The 22,307-nt window shown below is 42.5% G+C and overlaps 1 protein-coding gene across 3 annotated transcripts in view; it reads left to right on the plus strand.

Moving 5' to 3' along the window:
- aco1 (aconitase 1, soluble) overlaps positions 1-22,307 on the plus strand; it is a 134,103-nt gene that overhangs the window by 40,661 nt on the left and 71,135 nt on the right. For all 3 annotated transcript variants that reach the window (XR_011353040.1, XM_069922881.1, XM_069922883.1), the window contains exons 5-6: positions 9,757-9,826; positions 21,972-22,155. Coding sequence is in view for 2 of the 3 variants with exons in the window: in XM_069922881.1 (XP_069778982.1) it covers positions 9,757-9,826; positions 21,972-22,155 (254 nt within the window). In the remaining variant the exon portion in view is untranslated. The remainder of the gene's footprint in view (positions 1-9,756; positions 9,827-21,971; positions 22,156-22,307) is intronic.

The following is a 22,307-nucleotide window of genomic DNA, read 5'->3' on the forward strand; positions in this document are numbered from 1 at the left end:
AGTTTACCTATCTCGGCTGCACCATTTCATCAGATGCAAGGATCGACAATGAGATAGACAACAGATTCGCCAAGGCAAATAGCGCCTTTGGAAGACTACACAAAAGAGTCTGGAAAAACAACCAACTGAAAAACCTCACAAAGATAAGCGTATACAGAGCCGTTGTCATACCCACACTTCTGTTCGGCTCCGAATCATGGGTCCTCTACCGGCACCACCTACGGCTCCTAGAACGCTTCCACCAGCGTTGTCTCCGCTCCATCCTCAACATCCATTGGAGCGCTTACATCCCTAACGTCGAAGTACTCGAGATGGCAGAGGTCGACAGCATCGAGTCCACGCTGCTGAAGATCCAGCTGCGCTGGATGGGTCACGTCTCCAGAATGGAGGACCATCGCCTTCCCAAGATCCTGTTATATGGCGAGCTCTCCACTGGCCACCGTGACAGAGGTGCACCAAAGAAAAGGTACAAGGACTGCCTAAAGAAATCTCTTGGTGCCTGCCACATTGACCACCGCCAGTGGGCTGATATCGCCTCAAACCGTGCATCTTGGCGCCTCACAGTTTGGCGGGCAGCAACCTCCTTTGAAGAAGACCGCAGAGCCTACCTCACTGACAAAAGGCAGAGGAGGAAAAACCCAACACCCAACCCCAACCCACCAATTTTCCCCTGCAACCGCTGCAATCGTGTCTGCCTGTCCCGCATCGGACTTGTCAGCCACAAACGAGCCTGCAGCTGACGTGGACTTTTTACCCCCTCCATAAATCTTCGTCCGCGAAGCCAAGCCAAAGAAAAAAAAAGAAAAGTTACCGTATATTTCAGTGTACAAGTTGACCCCCATTTTTCAGCCTAATTTTAAGGTTTGTATGTATATCCGGCAAATAAGTTGATCCCCATTTTTTGGGCTGTCCGGTCCTCCCAGAAGCAACACAAAAAATTTTAAAACTTCCCAATCGCAAGTAACAAAGCTGTAAATTAAGTTTTTAAAAAAAACTTAGGCCTAACAGACAATGACGGCCCTCAGAGCTAGAGCAGTGACATTGTGCTCCATGTGGGAGCAAGAACTTTAGCCTACCTAGAAGAAGTGGATCGCAGGTAGGAGCGGTTAAGGCCACGCCTCGCAGTGGGGAAATGTTGGGAATTGCAGCGCCGGTAGTGGGGAGGTGCTTCCAGCACTGATTTATACACCGATTTGACGTTAATCTGTTTTTTTTTGGTGAATTTAAGGTTTCAAAAGTCTATCTGGTGTATAAGTTGACCACCCCCCCCAAAAAATATTTTTAAGGTTTCACAACTCGACTTGTATGATAGTACAGATTCTATCACCAATGTGTATATGTACATATGTACAGATTCCTGAAGAAAACTGAGGTCCTCTATCAGCCAGCTCCCCACCATGACTACCAGCCTACCCACATCTCCATCGGGCACACAAAACTCAAAACGGTCAACCAATTTACCTATCTCGGCTGCACCATTTCATCAGATGCAAGGATCGACAATGAGATAGACAACAGACTCGCCAAGGCAAATAGCGCCTTTGGAAGACTACACAAAAGAGTCTGGAAAAACAACCAACTGAAAAACCTCACAAAGATTAGCGTATACAGAGCCGTTGTCATACCCACACTCCTGTTCGGCTCCGAATCATGGGTCCTCTACCGGCATCACCTACGGCTCCTAGAATGCTTCCACCAGCGTTCATTGGAGCGACTTCATCCCTAACTTCGAAGTACTCGAGATGGCAGGTAAAATCATATCTGTACCAAACGTACGTTTTACCAAAGATCGAATTTGGTAATAGAGAAACAAAGAGTTCTTATCAACACCAAAACTATCCCTCATCTGATTAAAAGATAAAAATTTACCCTCTTTAAAACAGTCTCCTAAATTCTTCACACTTTTAAATCTCCAATGCAATAAACTTCGATTATGTATTGAAAAGGAAATAAGGTGATTGTTATACAACGGAGTCAAAGCCGATAATTCAGCCCTAGAGCCTATAATTTTATTTTTCTTAATCCATTGCTTCATTAAATGTTTTAGTATAGGCACATTATATTGCTGTAACAAATTTATATTCCATCTAAACAAAAATTGATGTATTTCAAATTCAGAAATATTTGCCATTTCAATTTTGTCCCAACTAGGAGGCCGTTCCAAATCCATCAAGGAACTAATAAATTTAAGTTGGGCTGCTTCATAATAATTTTGAAAATGTGGTAGACGTAATCCCCCTAACTCATATTTCCAAGTTAATTTATTCAAAGCTACTCTTGAAAATTTACCTCGCCATAAAAAGTCCCTAACCATTTTATTCAAATCTCAAAAAAAAATATTATCAAGTAAATACGGAATAGATTGAAACAAATATTGCATACGCAGAAAAATATTCATCTTAATTGTATTTATCCTACCCAATAAATTAATAGGTAAATCTTTCCATTTAATCAAATCAGTTTTAATTTTTTTTATTAACGGAACATAATTTAATTTATATAAAGATTGATAATCAACATTGAGAATTATACCCAAATATTTAATTCATAGAGTTTGTTGAAGAAGAGTAAGAAAGCCTGACCAGATACAAGTCTTACAGTGGTAATAGAAAGACAGGTGTAGTCAAGTTGCTGGATGAAATACCATTTATCATGAGTGGAAGGTTTAAAAATAAGGGTTAAAAAATATTAGGCCAAGAGATTAGTATTTAGGAATGAAGTGGGATATGTCCTCGCTTGAAGGAGAGATTTCTTTGAAGCCGTGCACGAAATGACCATGTTGTGTATATTTCGGATAGAATTGATGGATTCTATTTCAAGGGTTTTCGAGATACTCTGGGAAAGGGTTTAGTGTTGAGTGAAAGTTAACTCCTTCAGACCTGAGCTCCTGGCCATCTTACTCTCAAATGTAAGATCGCTGGAGAAGAAAATGGATTACCTGAGGCTGCATCTGATTCAGAGAGAACTGCAGGGCAGCTGTGCTCCAGTGATTACAGAAATGTGGCTCCAGGACATCATTCCAGACTCAGCGATCCAGCTGGATGGCCTTGTCTCGCAGACAGAGACACTGGTGCTTCTGGCAAGACTCAAGGAGAGGGACTGTGCATTTGCCTCAATGAGAACTGGTGCACCACGTCTCTGTTGTGAAGACCTTCTGATCAGCAGAGATAGAGTACCTCCTGGTGAAATGCAGACCCTTTTACTTGCCCAGGGAATTCTTGACCACGCTGATGCTGCAGTCTACTTTCTGCCTTCAGCTAATGAGGGCTAAGTCATGAAGGAGGTTTATTGTGCCACCTGCGAAGCCCGGACTTCCCATCCTGACAATGCCATGACTGTTGCTGGCCAACCTGAAAATGGTCTTACCATGGTTTCAACAGCGTGTGAACTTCAGCACCAAAGAACACCTTGAATCCGGTGTACACCAATGTCCCTGGTGCGTACAAGGCTGTACCTCGCCGCCACCTTAGTTACATCTTTGTCCTGCTAACCCCAGCATACAGACCGCTAGCAAAGCAAACGAGGCCAGTTTGCAGAGAGATCAGTATGTGCCTGGGGGGGTAGCCATAGCAGTGCTGTATGACTGCTTTGAGTCCATGGACTGGAGTTGTTTCAGGGCCGTGGCCACCTACAAAGGTCACGTAAACATAGAGGAGTACATGAGCTCAGAGACTGGTTACATCAGCATGTGCATTGAGGATGTCACTGAGATTAAATGCTTCACAACCAGGGCAAACCAGAAACCTTGGTTTGATGCAGCGGTTTGAGCCTTTCTCAGAGGCCATGATGCTGCCCTCAGGACAGGGGATAGGATGGTAATAAGATCACCCAAGGCTGAACTCTCCCATGCCATGTGTAAGGCAAATCTAGGGTACGCATGGAAGATCCACAGACAGCTGTGCGACACTGGTAACATGAGGTGCATGTGACAAAGGATCAAGACTGTTTCGCATCTCAAGTCAACCTTACGAATTAAGGACAATGACATCTCCCTTCCTGGCAGACTGAATACCTTCTATGCATGGTTTGATGAGAAGAACAGGATGATGCCAAAGAAAGATCCTTGTCCCCCTGATGAACGCACCCCCCCCCCCCCCCCCCCCACCGCGTATAGCCACATCCAAGGTGAAGAGAAATCTATCCAAGATGAATCCACATAAGGTGGCAGGACCAGACATCTTACCTGTTGGCTACTGAAGGACTGCACAGAACAGTTGACAGAGGTTTTCATGGACATCTTCGACAGCTCACTGCAGCAGCCTATCATTCTTGTAGAGTTCAAGACAGCCACCATCATCCCATTACCCAAGAGGGCAATAATAATAGGCCTAATGACTACCATCCTGTGGCACTGATCTCCACCATTATGAAATGCTTTGAGAGTCTGCTGATGGAACACATCAAAGCACACCTCCTAGAGACGCTGGATCCATTTAAGTTTGCCTATGGAAGAAACCATTCCAGAGGTGATAGTGTAGCCTTGTCACTTCACTCCGTCCTGGCCTCATGCTGATCATTGACCAGGTCAGCATTTAATATGATAATTTCACAGAGGCTGGTGGAGAAGCTGTCCTTGCTGGGACTCAACACTTCTCTAACTGGATCCTGGATTTCCTAATGGAAGGAGCAGTCTGTCCAGATCAATTGCAGAAAATCGAGCACCGTCACTCTAAGCACTGTCGCACTTCATGGCTGTGTGCTCAGCCTGCTGCTGTTCATGTTACTGACCCATGACTGCATCGCCAGATTCAGCTCCAACAGTGTCATCAAGTTTGCAGATGACACAATAGTAGTTGGCCTCATCAGCAACAACGATGAGTCGCACTACAGAAGATCTCATGAAATGGTGTGAGAGTAACAACCTGAGTCTCAATGTGGACAAGACGAAGGAGATGATCATGACCAGAAATGACCACCCTCCACTCCACATCAGCAACTCTAGTAGAGAGTGGAGAGTGCCAAGTTCCTGTAGTTCACTTAACTAGTGAGCTATTATGGACAGTCAACATCTCCTCACTTGTCAGAAAGACACAACAGCACTTCCTGAAAAGACTGAAGTGGGCAAGGTTACAAGCCACCATTATGCCATCCTTTCAGAGGAGCTCTATGAAGAGCATACTGGCTGGCTGCATCATGGTGTGGTATGGTTACTGCAGCAAAATGTATTGGAGGTCAATCCACAGGACCATAAGAGTGGCAGAGAGGATCACTAGAGTCTCCCTCCCCCCATCAATGTGATCTACTGGGATTGTTGACTGAAGAGGGTATGCAAAATCATTGAGGACCCCTTCCACCCTGTACATGGATCTTTCAGCTGCTCCCATCAGGGAAGAGATACAGAAGTATCCGAGCCAACACCACCAAGCTGAGGAACAGCTTCTTCCCATGGGCAGTAAGAATTCTGAACAACCAAAGGAATGGCTTACATTAACCATCCAAGGCTCTCATTTGGACAAGGCAACATTTATTTATATACTTTTACGATATAATGTTTGTCTGTATGTGTGTTATGTCTGCATGTTTTTGCATCGAGGACTGGAGAACGCTGTTTCGTTGAGTTGTACAATCAGATGACAATAAACTTGACTTGAAAGTGGTGCTCGTGTAAACATTGGTCATGGTCTTGGAGCAGATTTGAGTTGATGTATGACCTGCTGATACTCCTTTTAAGCAATAATATTACATTATAAGATAATATTTTGTTAATTCATGATGATTGGCCAACATTCATGCAAGTACAATTATTTTTTATTCCACTTCCTTTTTAAAAAAAAATTCACAGTAACTGTGATAACATTGTTAGCATCAGATGAATACTGTTTGAACTTGCATTCTCAGCAAGTTGGATAATGTATTTCCTGAGTTTTTGGAACAAGATACTGTGGCAGACTTAAAATATTTTAAAAAGTCATTGAGTAATTTTGAAATGATTGTTTAATTCATGGATGTGGTTTTAAAAATATCAATAATCTACATTAAGTTGTTATGGTTTTACAAATATACCAATTAAATGTAATTTCACTAAAATACTTGTATGTTACTCAAATTTATTTGCTTTTGCACTGAATTTTAAAGTAGTTAATTTTTCATCCAAAGTTTTAAAAGTCAGAGCAATTGGTGCACTGCAAATATTAAATGTATTTTTTAGCATTTCTTTTGCCCTAATGGTGTATACTTGCTTAAGTTCCTAAAAGCATCAACAGAAAATTGAAAAATAGCAAATTACTTGTTTCTGACCCATGAAAATATCTATTGTTTATGAACTGGTGTTTACTGAATTGCATGAGAATCTTTAGGATTCCATGGTGGTGGTCTTCAGATAGTTGATGTTGCTTCATAAAAAGTGATGCACCATGTATTTTTTTATATATATAGTGTATGTTAGTCAAGCATTTGCTCCCTTTTAACCACAAACTGTTTCCCTGTTTTTTTTTAAAAGGCCATCTGTTGTGTTCACATTTCCTAAATCCATTAATTTATTTATAGCTGTTTTAGCTTGGATTTGCATGACTTGTTTTGCTTGTATTTTAATATGGACATGATCTATGTACTTCCCAGTTTTTTTCCCAGATAGACTTGCTTTGATCTATGTGCTGTACTGTAGTACAAATGACTCCTTGGAGAAATGAGAAAATAGGCATATTTATTACTGAAAGTTGCTGATAGGCTCAATTGAATGCTGTTGACCTATTTTACAAAAACAGATTTCATGAAAGTACAAGTTCAGACTTCTTTCTAAAATTAACTTTTTTTCTTTTCCAGCACTTCAATTAAAGTCTTAAATAATATTGTCTTGCCATGTTGAGGAGTCATTAAAAAGTCCTTTCAAGTAGAAGTTCAATCCTGATGTGTAATGTTGACTGTCTTTCTTTCCAAGATGTACCTAACTCTCTGAGTCCCTCCAGTAGTTTTTTTTGTGCGAGACATTTAGGCTTCCTCTCCTCAATTGTGGACTTTAATGTGTTAAACTGAATTGATGCATTTTAATTTTTTTAAAATGTTGATAAACATGGGCTAATGGATTAAAAAAAAATAATAATTTCTATTTGAATTAATGTGATACTTTCCAAGGAAAGTAAAAAGAGAATGGGATGACCATTCATCAAAGTTGGTAGCTATCAATTTATTTAAACAAACAGCATGTTAACAGATCAATGCGGCCCACGAGCCTGTACTGCCCAATTACACCCAATTACCCTATAACCCCCAGTACCTCAAATGCTGGGAGGAAACTGGAGCCCCTGGGAGAACGTATAAACTCCTTACAGCACGGGATTTGAATCCCGGTCCCAATTGCTGGAGCTGTAACAGCATTGTGCTAACCAGGACCAAAGTTGATAGTTTTTTTAAAATCAGAATCTTACTAGCATTGCACATGGAGCTAGGATCTGGTGATCTGAATCCTAGGGGATCAATAAGTGACAAGATAGCTACACTGGGTGGTAACCTTTGAATGAGACTGAGGCAAAGCAGCAAGTACCCAGAAAACAGCATAGCATTTCTTTGTCTTGGTTCTTGCGGAAATTTAAGTTATAGTAGAGGCGATTGTGATTAAATTCTCAACTCTGAGCAAGTGTTGGAAAATTGGACAAAAGCAAATGTCACTATTTTCTAAAAAAAAAATGTAGGCAAAAGGTGGTTAACTATAGGCTGATTGACTTAATGTCTGTAGTCGGGGAAATGTCTCAAGTTATCATGAAGGAAGAGAGAGAAATTTTTCCTTCATACAGGCACAAGACAGATTCAGGAAGTCACATTTGACAGTACCTCCATTCTAATCTTTTGCAAATTAAGCTGATTGATCAAAACCCTCTGCATTTTAAACCTTTGGACTGTCTCATTATTCAGATCATTTTAGCAGGAACTATTTATTTAAAAAAAAAGACAACTTCACATTTTTCTATATCATATACCAGTTGCCAGATCTTTGTTCTTTCACTTAACTTGTACCCTCTTCTTTCCTATCTTTGTTTCATTATCAAATGTAGCTATTGTACTGTAGGAACTAAATGATTTGTATAACTAATATGAAATTGAGGCTTTAAAGCTAATCTCTGCAGTACAGAACTCACTACATCTTGTTAATCAGAAAAGTTCCTATTCTCTTGATTCCTCTTAGCCGACGCATTTTTTTAGCCACAGCACTGTGATGTGTCACAGCAACATGAGTCTTTACTTTCTCACAGTGCTTTCTGTAAATCAAAGTTCTGGTCCATGTTTATCCACATCATATGCTGTTTCAAAGAACTCAATGAGATCACAAGCCTGTAACATTTGACTGGATTATTTATTAACTCCTTCTCTTATCGGTTAATAAACAGCATTATTTTTGCCTTATGAAAATTTATTGATCTTGGTTTTAAAATATTAAGTTGACCCAGCAGCGTATTTGGCTTGGAATTAGAGAATGGAGTTAATTATTTGCAGTAGGTTTTAGGTGGAAATAAGTTCTTCCTCATGTTTATCTTGAACAGCTTTGGCCATAATTAAAGTTTCTTCTCCCTTGTTCCGAACTTCCTCACAGAGTAAATAATCATCTTTCAATCTATCAACTCTTATCGTCATCTGAATCTGATAACCTTAATTAACGTATTCTTCAAAATTTAAGGGAATACAGGTCTAATCGATGCAACCTGTCCTTGAATTTTAACTCGTTAACCCCAGTTAAACGGCCTGGTATGGGAGCACCAATATCTCTGAGCCCCACAGAAGGTAGTGGACATAGCCCAGTGCATTACACGGAGAACTCTCCCTACCATCAAAAGAGCAGCAGCAATCAACGAGGATCTGCACCACCCAGGACATGCTCTGTTCTTGCTGCTGCCATCAGGACAGAGGAAATTAAGACATGCCACCAGGTTCAGGGACAGTTGCTACCCCTCCACCATCAGACTCATAAACAAACAGAAAGTTGCTGATAGGCTCAATTGAATGCTGTTAACCTATATTTACAAAAACAGATTTCATGAAAATGCAAGTGCAGACTTCTTTCTGAAATTAACTTTTTATTTTAATTTCCAGCATTTTAATTAAATTCTTAAATATATTGTCTTGCCATACTGAGGTGCCATTAAAAATTCCTTTCAAGTTCATTCTTGATGTGAAATGTTGACTGTTTCCTTCCAGAGACTCTTAGTTTGCACTTTATTTTTTATTGAATATTTATTTTCTGTATTTGCAGTTAGTTTCTTTGCACTTCCTGCTTTGCTTACATTTCTCTCTTCTGAGTACAGTGTACAGTTACCGATAAATAGAAATTCTACCTGGTCAGCAGGAAGAAAATCTCGGGGTTGTATGTGATGTCATGTATGGACTCTGACAATAAATTTGAACTTTGAGCAGTATATTCTTGATAGAATAAGTAGAAGCCATTAGGTTAATAACTAAGTTAATCTGCCATTTTCTTGCTTGTGGCTCATGTTACAAAGTTGAGTTGCAGATTTTACTTTAATGATAATGGCATCACAGTGCTGTTCAATTTCTTGCCTTGCAGTATAACCAGGAAGGATCTCATTATTCAGCAAAACAGAATAGGTACATAGAAATTAGTTTTTTTAGATGAAATATTTACGTGATCTTTATTTTCACTTTGAAGTTGCATAGAACAATATAGATCAATGATGATTGGTGGCTGAATTTTAAATTTTTAAAATACTGCATTGCATGATTCTTCTATTTACCTCAGCAACTTAATTTGAGGATTGTCCTTGTGGTTCTACTAAGTGATAAACATTTTGTGTTTTATTTTTTTGGCAGGCCAGATAGTTTACAAAAAAACCAAAAGCTGGAATTTGAAAGAAATCAAGAAAGATTTGAGTTTTTAAAGGTACCTATTTTTATGCAGTGTGGTCAACTGTTCAACAATAAAAATGCATGTTTAATGTTTCATTTGCCTGGAATGGAAAGCCTAGTGATTTTTGGTTCTGAGCTTGTGAACCAAAAAGAAGAAATTCTAAGGAAGCATGGAAGGGAAGGGGTGGAAAAGAACCAGAATTCTGAAGCTCATCCAATTCCACCCACAGTTGGAGAATGAGCAGAGATGATGGAAAATCTCACGCGCTGCACTGAACTGTATTACATCACGTAAAAGCTTGGGAAAGACCATTTTACACATTTTTGATAATCTCGATAATTCTATAATTTCCTTCCTGCTTCCCAGCATTTGAGTCTAAAAGTAATTACAGATTAATCACTAAAATAGTAGGGAAAAAATCCAATTTGCTGGTACAAGAAGAAAGGCACTAAATGGTGAGCCCCAAAATAAAAATCAATTCCCAGTCTTTTGACACAAAAGCAGAAAATATTGGAAATACTCAGCAGGTCAGACTGTATCTATGGGAAAATAAAGAGTCAACATTTCAGGTTGGACTGCCCGTCAAAACTGAAAGACAAACAAGAGAATCTTTTAAAGACTAAAGGGGGGGGTTAGCCTCTGAGAAGAGATTAAACCTGCCACTAATTTTGCTGGAAATTAGAAGAATGAGGGGATCTTACTGAAACATAAAATTCTGAAAGGAACAGATAAAATAGAAAAAAAATTGTTTTCACTGGTAAGTGAGACTAGGGGACATGGCCTCAAGAATCAGGAAAATATACTTAAGACAGATGAGGAGAAACTCTTTCTCCCAGAAAGTAGTGAATCTGTGGAATTCTCTGCCCAAGGAGGCTATAGTGGCTGCTTCATTAAATATATTTAACATACAGATTTTTGGATAGTTTGAGTATTATTGGTTATGGGGAAAAGGCGATGAGTGGAGCTAAATCCACATCAGCCAGCTAACCTACTCCTGCTCCTATTTCTTGAGTTCTTGTGTTGTAAAGCTGCAGCAAGAGTTCTACAACTGAATTTCTCAGACATAATTGTGATATGAGCTAAGCTTGCATTTTTAATTTGATTCTGGAAGTAGAGGACAGATCTGACCTGCTTGGCCTTGACCTTCTGAAATGAGCATTTCACAACTCTCATTCTTTGTCTATGTTCATACTCTATCTGCTTGCATTCACTCAATGATCAGATAACATTGTTTAAAGCTGAACCCAATGGTTATCTTGGTTTATTCCTATCAAAGAATCCTCCACCCTTCCTTCAGCTTTCAAGTATTATTGTGGTACACAGGACACCGCAGATGCTGGAATCTGAAACTAAATACCATCTGCTGGAGGGATTCGTGGATTGAGCAATGTTAGTGTGTGGCGTAGATTGGAGGGAGAACTAACACTTTTATTAGCTTACAACACGTGAATAGGCTTCAGAGGGGTTCTGGGTTTAGGTGGGAAACCAAGGTTATATACGAGCCCCAGGAGGGGAGGTGGGACCAGTCATCAGTACAACACACTTCTAATGAATCCTAGTTCATTACATTCACCCCTTCCTTCAGAATTAAGGGTCTGTGGATAAAGAGAACAAGAATCAGAAACCAGTAATAGACACAGAAGATAAATATTTACAATACTTACTATTTACAGATTCAGGCAGTCCGGGGGGTCTGGAGATCCTGGTGGAGTGCCTTAGCACTGTGGGGCCTTGGGCTCTTTGAGTCTCCTGGTCCGCCTGTGATGGAAGGGTAGTGTGCTGGGGCTCTGGCTCATCTGGGTCCCCGAGGCCCTGAGTGGAGGTGGGGAGATAAAACTCGGTTGGTCGTGAGGCACCTGAGGCAGCGGATCCACTGTTCCGGCAGGTGCCAGGTCCTCCCTGCCATCTAAGTACTCCATGTAGGCGTATGTGGGATTGGCATGGAACAATTTCACCCTTTCCACCAGGGGGTTGGTCTTTCTTCTCCTCATGTGCTTCTTGAGAAGGACTGGACCAGGAGTAGTGAGGCAGACTGGAAGAGTAGTCCCTGATGCCGAGTAGCATTAGTCGCAGTGCAGAGTAGCGATCAAATTGAGTGGAGCACGATGGGGAGGACATCTTGCCAGCGTAAGTCTGGAAGGCCTTTTTGCTTCAGGGCAAGTTTGACAGCCTTCTAGATCGTGGTGTTCTCTTTTTCAACCTGCCGTTTTCCCCCGGGAGTTGTAACTGATAGTCCTGCTGGACACGATGCCCTCACCAGCAGGTACTGACACAGCTCATTGCTCATGAAGGCTGAGCCCCAGTCGCTATGAATATAGCTGGGATACCTGAACAAGGTGAAAATATTTTAGGGCCTTCATAACGGGTGAGGCGAATGTATCTGGGCATGGGATGGCAAATGGGAAGCGAGAGTACTCATCAATGACCGAGAGAAAGTAGATGTTCCCATTCATGGAGGGGAGAGGTCATTAAAATCGACACTGAGCCATTCAAAGGGCCTGGATGACTTAATCAGGTGCGCTTTCACGGGGCAAAAAAAAGTGTGGCTTGCACTCAGCGCAGACCTGACATGACCTTGTCATTTCTCTGATGTCTTCTATTGAGTAGGGCAAGATGCGGGACTTGACAAAATGAGCCATGTGGGTGATCAGATGGCAGAACTCATGGTCCGCAGTTGACCGGTGTTTGTGGAAGCACAGCATCCCCTGGACAAGGCATCTGGAGGGTCGCTAAGGGCCCCTGGCCGGTAGGCGATGTCAAAATTGCAGGTGAAGAGTTCAATCCTCCACCTAGAAATTTTGTCATTCTTGATTTTGCCCCTCTTGGCGTTGCTGAACATGAATGCGACAGAGGTCCATGAGGAGTGTAAATCTTTTACCAGCCGGGTAGTGCCTCTAGTGCCTTATGGCTTCTACGGTGGCCTAAGCCTCCTTTTCCACAGACCGGTTTCAGAGCTCATGGCCTTGAAGCATCCATGAGAAAAAGGCATCCGGCCTGCCCACCTGGTTGAGGGTAGCGGCCAGGGCTACGTCCGAAGCGTCATTTTCCACTTGGAAAGGTACATTCTCGTCTACCGCGTGCATGGAAGTTTTTGCAATATAACCGGAGGTAATTAAAAGCCTCCTGGGCCTCGGCCAAAAGGGGGAAAGTGGTGGCCTTTAAGAGGGGATGAACCTTGTCGGCATATTGAAGGACCTACTGGGCATAATACGAGGTAAAACCTCAGGCATCTCCTCAAAGCTTTTGTGGTCCCGGTGAGGTGAAGCTCTTAATAGGGGACCAATTACCTATCAGGGTCGGGGCCAATGATGCCACTCTCCACCACATAGCCAAGGATAGCCAGTTGTGTAATCCTGAATACACATTTGTCAGAATTGTAAGTGAAATTCATGGCTTTTGACGCGTAGAGAAAACTCTGGAGATTGGCGCCAGGGTCTTCCATGGAGTGGCCACAGATAGTGACATTGTCGAGGTAGGGTAGTCTTCAACCCGTACTCGACCACCATCCTGTCCATCTGCCGCTGGAAAATAGACTCCCCATTGGTAATACCAAAAGGGACCCACCGGAACTGAGAGTCGACTGTTGGCCTCAAATGCCACGTATGGGTGGTCCTCAGAACGGATTGGCAGCTGGTGATGGGCAGCTTTCAGGTCGATGATCGAATAGACCTGATACTACACAATATCGTTCACCATATCTGAAATGCGAGGGAGGGGGTATGTGTCCAGGAGTGTGTATCTGTTAATTGTTTGGCTATAGTCAATCACTAACCTGGACTTGTTTTCCCCCTTTACCACCACCACTTGCGCTCTCCATGGGCTGGTGCTGGGTTCAATGATCCTCCCTTCCTCCAGCAGACATTTGGTCTCCGTCTTTATAAACTCCCTGTCTGCCGTGCTGTACCTCCAGCTCTTGCTGGCGGTAGACAGGTTTGGGAACGGGTGGGGGGGGGGGGGCATCGATGTTCAGCGTGGAGAGGCTGCAAGTGGGTCCTGGTTTTGAGGGTCCTCTGTTCCAAACCGTTACTGGGAGAAGAGGACTTGTAAACCCCAAGGTCACACTTTTAAGGTGACACATGAAGTCCAGACCCAACAATACTGGAGCACACAATTCATCTAAAATGTACATGCGAAATTTACAAATTTCACCCCCCTCAAACGACAAATGAACTATACAATGTTTCTGTACACACACCGAATGGGACTGGGATGCTAGGAAGATTTGGTAATTAGACGGGTACATTTTTAAGTTATATTTTTGCACAGTCTGTGTTTTTTGGGTTCGTGTGGGTCCCACAGGTTAAGAACCTGACCAGAGTTGAAGTACAATGAACATGTTTATTTTGGGGATGCAAACTGGACAACAGGGTCAATATGCTAGGCAAACCTATACACAATATTCAAGGGGTAAATATACACTTCGTATAACAAGGGAGGATCCGACAGAAGATTGGAGAAACTACACACATTCAGCAGTCAGGATCAAGGTGATACTACGTGCTCCCACCCCTTAACTGTTACGGACACGGATCTTGCTACCTGACCTCTGGACTCACCCCAACCCAATGTGAAAGGTGCTAATTATGTGCCATGAGGTGTCTAAAGAGGCATGTGGCCCTTATAGTTCTGAAGGCAGTATTGGGGGTCCATTCACTCGGGGCAGGCTGGGCCCCACCCCATTGATTCCTGTGGCCAATGGCTCGAAGCCAACTGCAGGGGTCAGCCGAGGTGATTCACCTGGGCTAATTGGGTGAAGGTCAGGACTGAGTCTGAGTAGGCTGCGTGGACTGGAACACCTGGTGATTTAGGTGGGCTAATCGCAAGGGTCACCTTGATGGCTTGTGGTGAGTCTATGACCTTGATTAGCAGCTAGTGTGTCCTCCAAACAGGAGTGTAGCAACACCACCAAGTGGTGAACTCTGCCGTTACATCATGAGTCTATGAAACTTTCTGTGGAGCCTATGTCAATCAGGCACTTGGTTGTCGAATGTCACCATCGAGTTGCTGAGCTGGTGAGGTCCGTTCTGGTCGATGACCAGCGATGCCAGGTCACTAGAGACGCCGTGTTTTTCCCTTGAATGGTCCCGAGTCAACCTGTGCAGGTAAGATGATGCCGACCTCGTAGCATGGCAAGATGACGACCCTCCTTCCTCCTCTGATGATGATGTCGCTGAATTCAAAATCGGACTGCTGCAAGAAGGCTGCCGAGTCTTTTCGCGACGGGTGCGTAGGTGGCAATCTCAGGCGAGTCTGGGGCAGACGACTTGGGGCTGGAATCGGATCCAGGAGTGGTACAGACTGTGGACTTCCCTAGACCACCCTTCGCTGGAGCGTGCAGAGTTTTTGGCCGGGCAGTGGGCACGGGGAGCCTGTCCCTTGCCGCAGAAAAAGCACTCCTGGGCTCAACTTTTACAGAATAAGAAATCTAATAATAAAGCAATAAAACAAACCCACCCCTCCCCCCTCCCACAACAGATCCCTCAAAGGAAGCATTAAAAATAAACAAAAACATTCAGTAATTTACAATATTACTAAATTCATATTCTTCATACAAGATGTCCACATCGTAACAAAAAAAATCAATTATTATGTAAATTGTATGTTATTTTCTCCATATAGATACATGACTTCAACTAATTATACCATAGAGTATAACTGCACTTCATCTTTCCAAGACATAGCAATACATTTACGAGCAACTGTCAATATTAGACAAATAAATGCTGTCTGAAACTTATTCAACCCCAAGTCCACTAATGGAATAAAATAGCCAAACAAAAAAATTTTTATATCAAAAGAAAATTGAATTTTGAATAATTTATGTAGATGAGCATTGAATGAAGTGGATGAAGTTCAGAGTTGCATGTCAATCTTTCCTCTCTTGGAAGGACTATTTGGGACCCTCAATTGTGGTGAGGGAGGAGGTGAGAAGTGAGAACTAGACAAATCCTATCCCTGTTCTGTGTGGAGGGAGGGGTTCATAGAGGAACTCCAAGAAGTCCAGGAAATACAGGTGTTTGTTCTATAGACTCACCATTCTCAACCTTTTTTTGGCTATGGCCTTCTTAGGACTGCTAAAAGTTTATGGGGCCCCTTCCCTGTGAAACATACGTTTAGTTGTTTTTTTCCCATACTTTTACCATCTACATTTAAAAAAATCATTTTTTAATGATTTCAGTCTGTGGTACCCCTTAAATGTATTGTGCCTCCCAGGGGAGGGGAGGGGAGGGGGACATATGGCTCCCATTGAAAATGACTGCTATAGACCATAGTAGTGGAGAAGCTACAATGCTTCGGGGAAAAAAATTCAGATGTCCTGGAATGGAAGACAAAGGAGGAGAAACTGGGAGAAAACAATGGGATGAGGTGTAGTAGAGGGAAAATTGCTGAATGTCAGTATATGGCTTTCCTCTTGAGATGGAGACAGCAAGATCTAGAAAGAGGAGAGAAGAATCAGAAATGGTCCAAGTGAAATTCAGAGTGTCAATTCCTTCACCTCTCTCTGGCCCATCAATCCCACATGGGCCCCAGTCCTGCTCTTCCCATCCTGTCCTCTTTGCACGGGCTACTCTTTGCATTCCCAATCTTGATGAAAGGCTCCCGCACAAAATGTCAACATTCGTTTTATCCCACTGGATTATTCCAGCAGATTGGGTTTAGCAGGTTTTATTTGTGTCCTTTCCAGGTCTAACATGGGTCTCTGACGTGAAAAATTGGCTCTGTTTCTCTGCCCACAAATGTGCCTTGATCTGCTGAGTATTTCCAACATTTTCTGTATTAAAGATTTCCAGCATTGGTATTTTAAATTTTGATGACCAGTATTTTCAGTGGGTTGTTCACAGCCATGTTGACCCTGAAAGGCTGAAATGGCTTGGGTCTGCCTCTTTGGGGGAAGGGGGGGGCATCTTTTGAGATAAATTTGAAATAAATCACTAAAAGGGTACTTTACATCTTTATTATTATTTAGTGACATGTGCAGGGTATTTATTTGTACCAATGATGATGACTTGTTGGGTTCAATGAATTTAAAGAGCTGGGGATTATTATATAATTATTGTGAATCATGGACCTTGGCAGGTCTTGGCTAGGCCCACTTAAAGGAAGTACTCTTGAGAATAACAAATTTAAACTGAACTACTTTAATCCTCATTTATCTATGCCAATGTTTTTAATGTTTCATCATTTGACAGTAATTTCTTAAATGTCTACATGTTTTCTTTAAAAAATGTTATGGGTCCTAAGTGTGAGTATGCATGTATGTAGGTGTGATTAGATTGTGTACAGTGGTATGTACACATACCCTTATAACAATTACAGTACGGAAACAGGCCATATCAGCCCTTCTAGTCCGCACCGATTTAAGTGAACTCCACTAGTTTCACTTACCTGCTCCTTACCCATAACCCTCCAATCCATGTACTCATCAACCTCCTCTTAAATGATAAAATTGACCCTGCTAAAACTACCTCTTCCGGAAGGTCATTCCTCACAGCTTCCTCTTAAGTTACTTCTAAAGTTTTGCCACCTAACCCTTAACTTATGACCCCTCGTTCTAATCTCTCCTACCCTCAAGGGGAAGAGCCTATTCGCATCTACTCTCTCTATTCCCCTCATAATTTTATATACCTCTATCAAATCCCCCCCCCAACCTTCTATGCTCCAATGAATAAAGATCCAGTCTACTCAATCTTTTTCTGTATTCTAGATACTGCAATCCAGGCAACATTTTAGTAAATCTTCTCTGCACCCTCTCAACCTTATTGATATCCTTCCTATAATTTGGAGACCAGAACTGCACACAATTTTCCAAACTTGGCCTCACCAATGCCTTGAATAGTCTCAACATCACCTCCCAGCTATTCTATGATTTATAAAGGCCAGCATACCAAAAGCCTCTTTCACTCCTACATGAGAATCCACTTTCAAAGAATGATGAACCATTATTCCAAGATCTCTGTTCCTCTGCTCTCCTCAGTGCCCTTCCCTTCACAGCATATGTCCTATTTTGATTATCCTTCTCAAGTGCTTCATACTTATCCACATTCAACTCCATCTGCCACCTTTCGTCCCACTCTCCTAAGCAATCCTTCTGCAGTCCATGAAAACCATCCTCACAATCCACAACTTCCCCCTATTTTTGTATCGTCAGCATATTTACTCACCCACTCTTTACCACTCCATCATCCAAATCATTAATGTAAATGATGAACAACAAGGGACCCAATACCGATCCCTGAGGCACACCGCTCATTACTGACCTCCATCCTGACAGACAGTTGTCCACCATGACTCTCTGGTGCCTATCTTCTAGCCACCGTTGAACCCATCTGACTATCTCAACATTAATCCCTAGTGCCTGAACCTTTCTCACCAATCTTCCATGTGGAACTTTATTGAAAGCCTTACTGAAATCCAAATAAGACCACATCTACTGTTCTACCTTCATCAACAAAATTTGTCAAACATGACCTACCCCTCACAAACCCATGTTGGGTGTCCCTGATCAATCCCTGCCTCTCTAGATACTTATACATACCATCCCTAAGATGATCTTCCATAAGTTTACCCACCACCGATGTCAAACTTACTGGCCGATAATTGCTGGGCCTACGCCTGGAGCCTTTTTTAAACAGAGGAACCATGTCAATCCCGCAGCACCACACCTTCCTCCAGTGACTGTTGAAAAATCACAGAGTTCCCTCTCTTCCCTTAAGGTCCTGGGGAAAATCCTGTCCAGACCTGGAGACTTATCCACCTTTATATACCTCATAAGTTCCAACACCCCCTCTTTCCTGATCCCTATGTTTTCCATAATTACCCCTTTTGCCTCACTTATCCTACACAATTTCATATCCTTTTCCCTAATGAATACCAATGAGAAGAATTCATTCAATATCTCCCCCATCTCATTTGGCTCCTCACACATTAGTCTGCTCTGATTCTCTAGTGGACCAATTCTATCCTTCACTCTCCTTTTGCTTTTCAAATATTTGTAAAAACCCTTTGGATTTATTTTTACCCTATTCACTGTAGCCACCTTGTACCTTCTTTTCGCTTTTCTAATTTCCTTCTTAAGCCTCTTTCTACAATCTATATATCTTTCAAGTATCTCGTCCATACCTTCCTGTATTTAATGTAGGTGTCCCTTTTATCTCGAACCAGCTTCCTGATCTCTCCTAAAAACCATGGCTCTCTTGAACATTTGGCCCTGCCCTTTATCCTAACAGGAACATAAAGATTCTGCACCCTCAAAATCTCACCTTTAATTGCCCTCCAATTCTCCTCTACCTCCTTCCCAAAAAACAAATCGGCCCAAGCCACTCCCTGCAAATCCCTTCTCATTGCATCAAATCTGGGCTTCCCCCACTCAAAAACCTTCTTCGTCGGACCAGACCTATCCCTCTCCATAATTATGTTGAAACTAATGGTACCATGATCACTGGATCTGAAGTGCACACACCTCCATCACCTGCCCTATTTCATTCCCCAAAAGTAGGTCTAACACTGCCCCTTCTCTAGTGGGTACCTCAACATATGGCTGCAAAAAACTATCCTGCACACATTTTACGAAGTCTAAACCATCCAGCCCTTTCACTGACTGCCGTCTCCCAATCTATATTAGGAAAATTAAAATCCCCAACTAACACAACTCTGTGCTTATTGCACATCTCAACTATTTCCTTACACATTTGCTCCTCTAGTTCTCGCTCTCCACTAGGTGGTCGATAATGCACCCCGATAATTGGAACCTCACCTTTTCTATTTTTCAGTTCCTCCCACACTGCCTCCCTTGACAAGCCCTCCAATCTATCATTCCTCAGCACCACTGTAATATTTTCCCTGACAAATAATGCCACACCCCCCTTACCCCTCCAATTCTATCACACCTAAAGCAGCGAAATCCCAGAATATTTAGCTCCAAGTCACATCCCTCCTGCAACCATGTCTCACTGCCAGTGCCTATCCACACCTTCAGCTCGTCCATCTTCCTTACAATACTCCTATTATTGAAGTAAATGCATTTCAGAGATTTCCCACATCTTACCTTCTGCCTATCCCTTTCTTTACTGTCCACACTATTATTTGCTTCCATTAACCCCCCCCTCCCCATCATAGCACCGATCCCTTTCCTCCTCGATCAACTGCCTTTCTACTTTCAAATTTTGTCTACAATCCTTTTTTTCTCAGCTGACAAAACCTCTCTAAGCTGTCTTCCCTTACATGGACCCCTTCCCCCCAACCATACTAGTTTAAATCCCCCCTTAGTAGCCCTAGCAAATGCCCCGCCAAGATCCTGGTCCCTCTGGGATTCAGGTACAGGTCCCACCTCCCCCAGAAAAGGTCCCAGTGATCCAAGAACTTGAACCCCTGACCCCTACTCCACCCCTTTAGCCACGCATTAAACCTCTTCAATCTGAGGCGCCTGCAAGCTCACACCAAGACACAAGAGAAACTTGTCCGTGAACTACTCTTTGCAGACGATGCCGCTTTAGTTGCCCATTCAGAGCCAGCTCTTCAGCGCTTGACGTCCTGCTTTGCGGAAACTGCCAAAATGTTTGGCCTGGAAGTCAGCCTGAAGAAAACTGAGGTCCTCCATCAGCCAGCTCCCCACCATGACTACCAGCCCCCCCACATCTCCATCGGGCACACAAAACTCAAAACGGTCAACCAGTTTACCTATCTCGGCTGCACCATTTCATCAGATGGAAGGATCGACAATGAGATAGACAACAGACTCGCCAAGGCAAATAGCACCTTTGGAAGACTACACAAAAGAGTCTGGAAAAACAACCAACTGAAAAACCTCACAAAGATAAGCGTACACAGAGCCGTTGTCATACCCACACTCCTGTTCGGCTCCTAATCATGGGTCCTCTACCGGCATCACCTACGGCTCCTAGAACACTTCCACCAGCGTTGTCTCCGCTCCATCCTCAACATCCATTGGAGCGCTTTCATCCCTAACGTCGAAGTACTCGAGATGGCAGAGGTCGACAGCATTGAGTCCACGCTGCTGAAGATCCAGCTGCGCTGGGTGGGTCACGTCTCCAGAATGGAGGACCATCGCCTTCCCAAGATCGTGTTATATGGCGAGCTCTCCACTGGCCACCGTGACAGAGGTGCACCAAAGAAAAGGTACAAGGACTGCCTAAAGAAATCGCCTGGTGCCTGCCACATTGACCACCGCCAGTGGGCTGATATCGCCTCAAACCGTGCATCTTGGCGCCTCACAGTTTGGCGGGCAGCAACCTCCTTTGAAGAAGACCGCAGAGCCCACCTCACTGACAAAAGGCAAAGGAGGAAAAACCCAAAACCCAACCCCAACCAACCAATTTTCCGCTGCAACCGTGTCTGCCTGTCCCGCATCGGACTTGTCAGCCACAAACGAGCCTGCAGCTGATGTGGACTTTTACCCCCTCCATAAATCTTCGTCCGCGAAGCCAAGCCAAAGAAACCTCCACCTGATTCTATTTCCTTCACTATCACGTGGCACAGGAAGTAATCCAGAGATTACTCCCTTTGCAGTCCTTCTTCTCAGCTCCCTACCTAACTTTCTTATTCATTTTTTTAGTACCACTTCCTCCTTCCTCCTTATGTCATTGTTACCAACATATACTACGATCTCCTGGTTCATGACCCTCCCCTTTTAGGATGTCATGGATATGTGAAGTCAAAAATTTTAAAAAATGAAAGTGATGCAACAAAATGTCAATTTCTAGAAAAATCAAAACATTTGTAATTATATGTTCTTTTAATATATGTTTTGCTTGTATTTATTTCTCCCTTTTATCAGAGCATAATATTTATTTTGTATAGTGCACATGACTTGAAAAATTTGACTAGGAAATTTTTTTTGGTTTGCCTTGTCAAGTCCTGAGGTCAAACAAAGTCAACACTCTTAGGATGAGTTCCAAAATGCCCAGTCTTTATTCCACTATTACTTTTTTTTTTACTCCCTCATGGCCATGTGTAACATGCCACCCATTACAGTCGATAACCAATCTATATTATCATGCAAGGCATTATAGTTGATAACTGAACTATATTATCTATTACTATGACATGCCTTTCTGACATTTTGCTTTGATCTGGTGTAAAAGTTGGTTTCCCCTTGCATCCATGTCCTTGTACCTATGAATTATTTAAAATATTTTTGTGTTTTATTTGTAAATTGTAGTGGGGCTCTAAAGCATTTCAAAATATGAAGATCATTCCTCCAGGCTCAGGAATCATTCACCAGGTGAATTTAGAATATTTGGCACGGGTGGTATTTGATCGCAATGGATGCTACTATCCTGACAGCCTTGTGGGTACAGATTCCCACACAACGATGATTGATGGCCTTGGGGTTCTTGGCTGGGGTAAGCTGCATCTTGAATTATGATTGAGAATTAATTTAATTTATTATCTTGGTTCAAAAGTGGTTACTTGTTCTTCCAAATCCATGCAGACGTCGATTTGCTTAAAGGCATATTTTCCGTTTTCAATAATCTTTGTTTAAAGATCTTTAAAT

The sequence above is a fragment of the Narcine bancroftii genome, chromosome 1 (genome assembly GCF_036971445.1).
Source record: "Narcine bancroftii isolate sNarBan1 chromosome 1, sNarBan1.hap1, whole genome shotgun sequence".
Lineage (NCBI taxonomy): Eukaryota > Metazoa > Chordata > Chondrichthyes > Torpediniformes > Narcinidae > Narcine > Narcine bancroftii.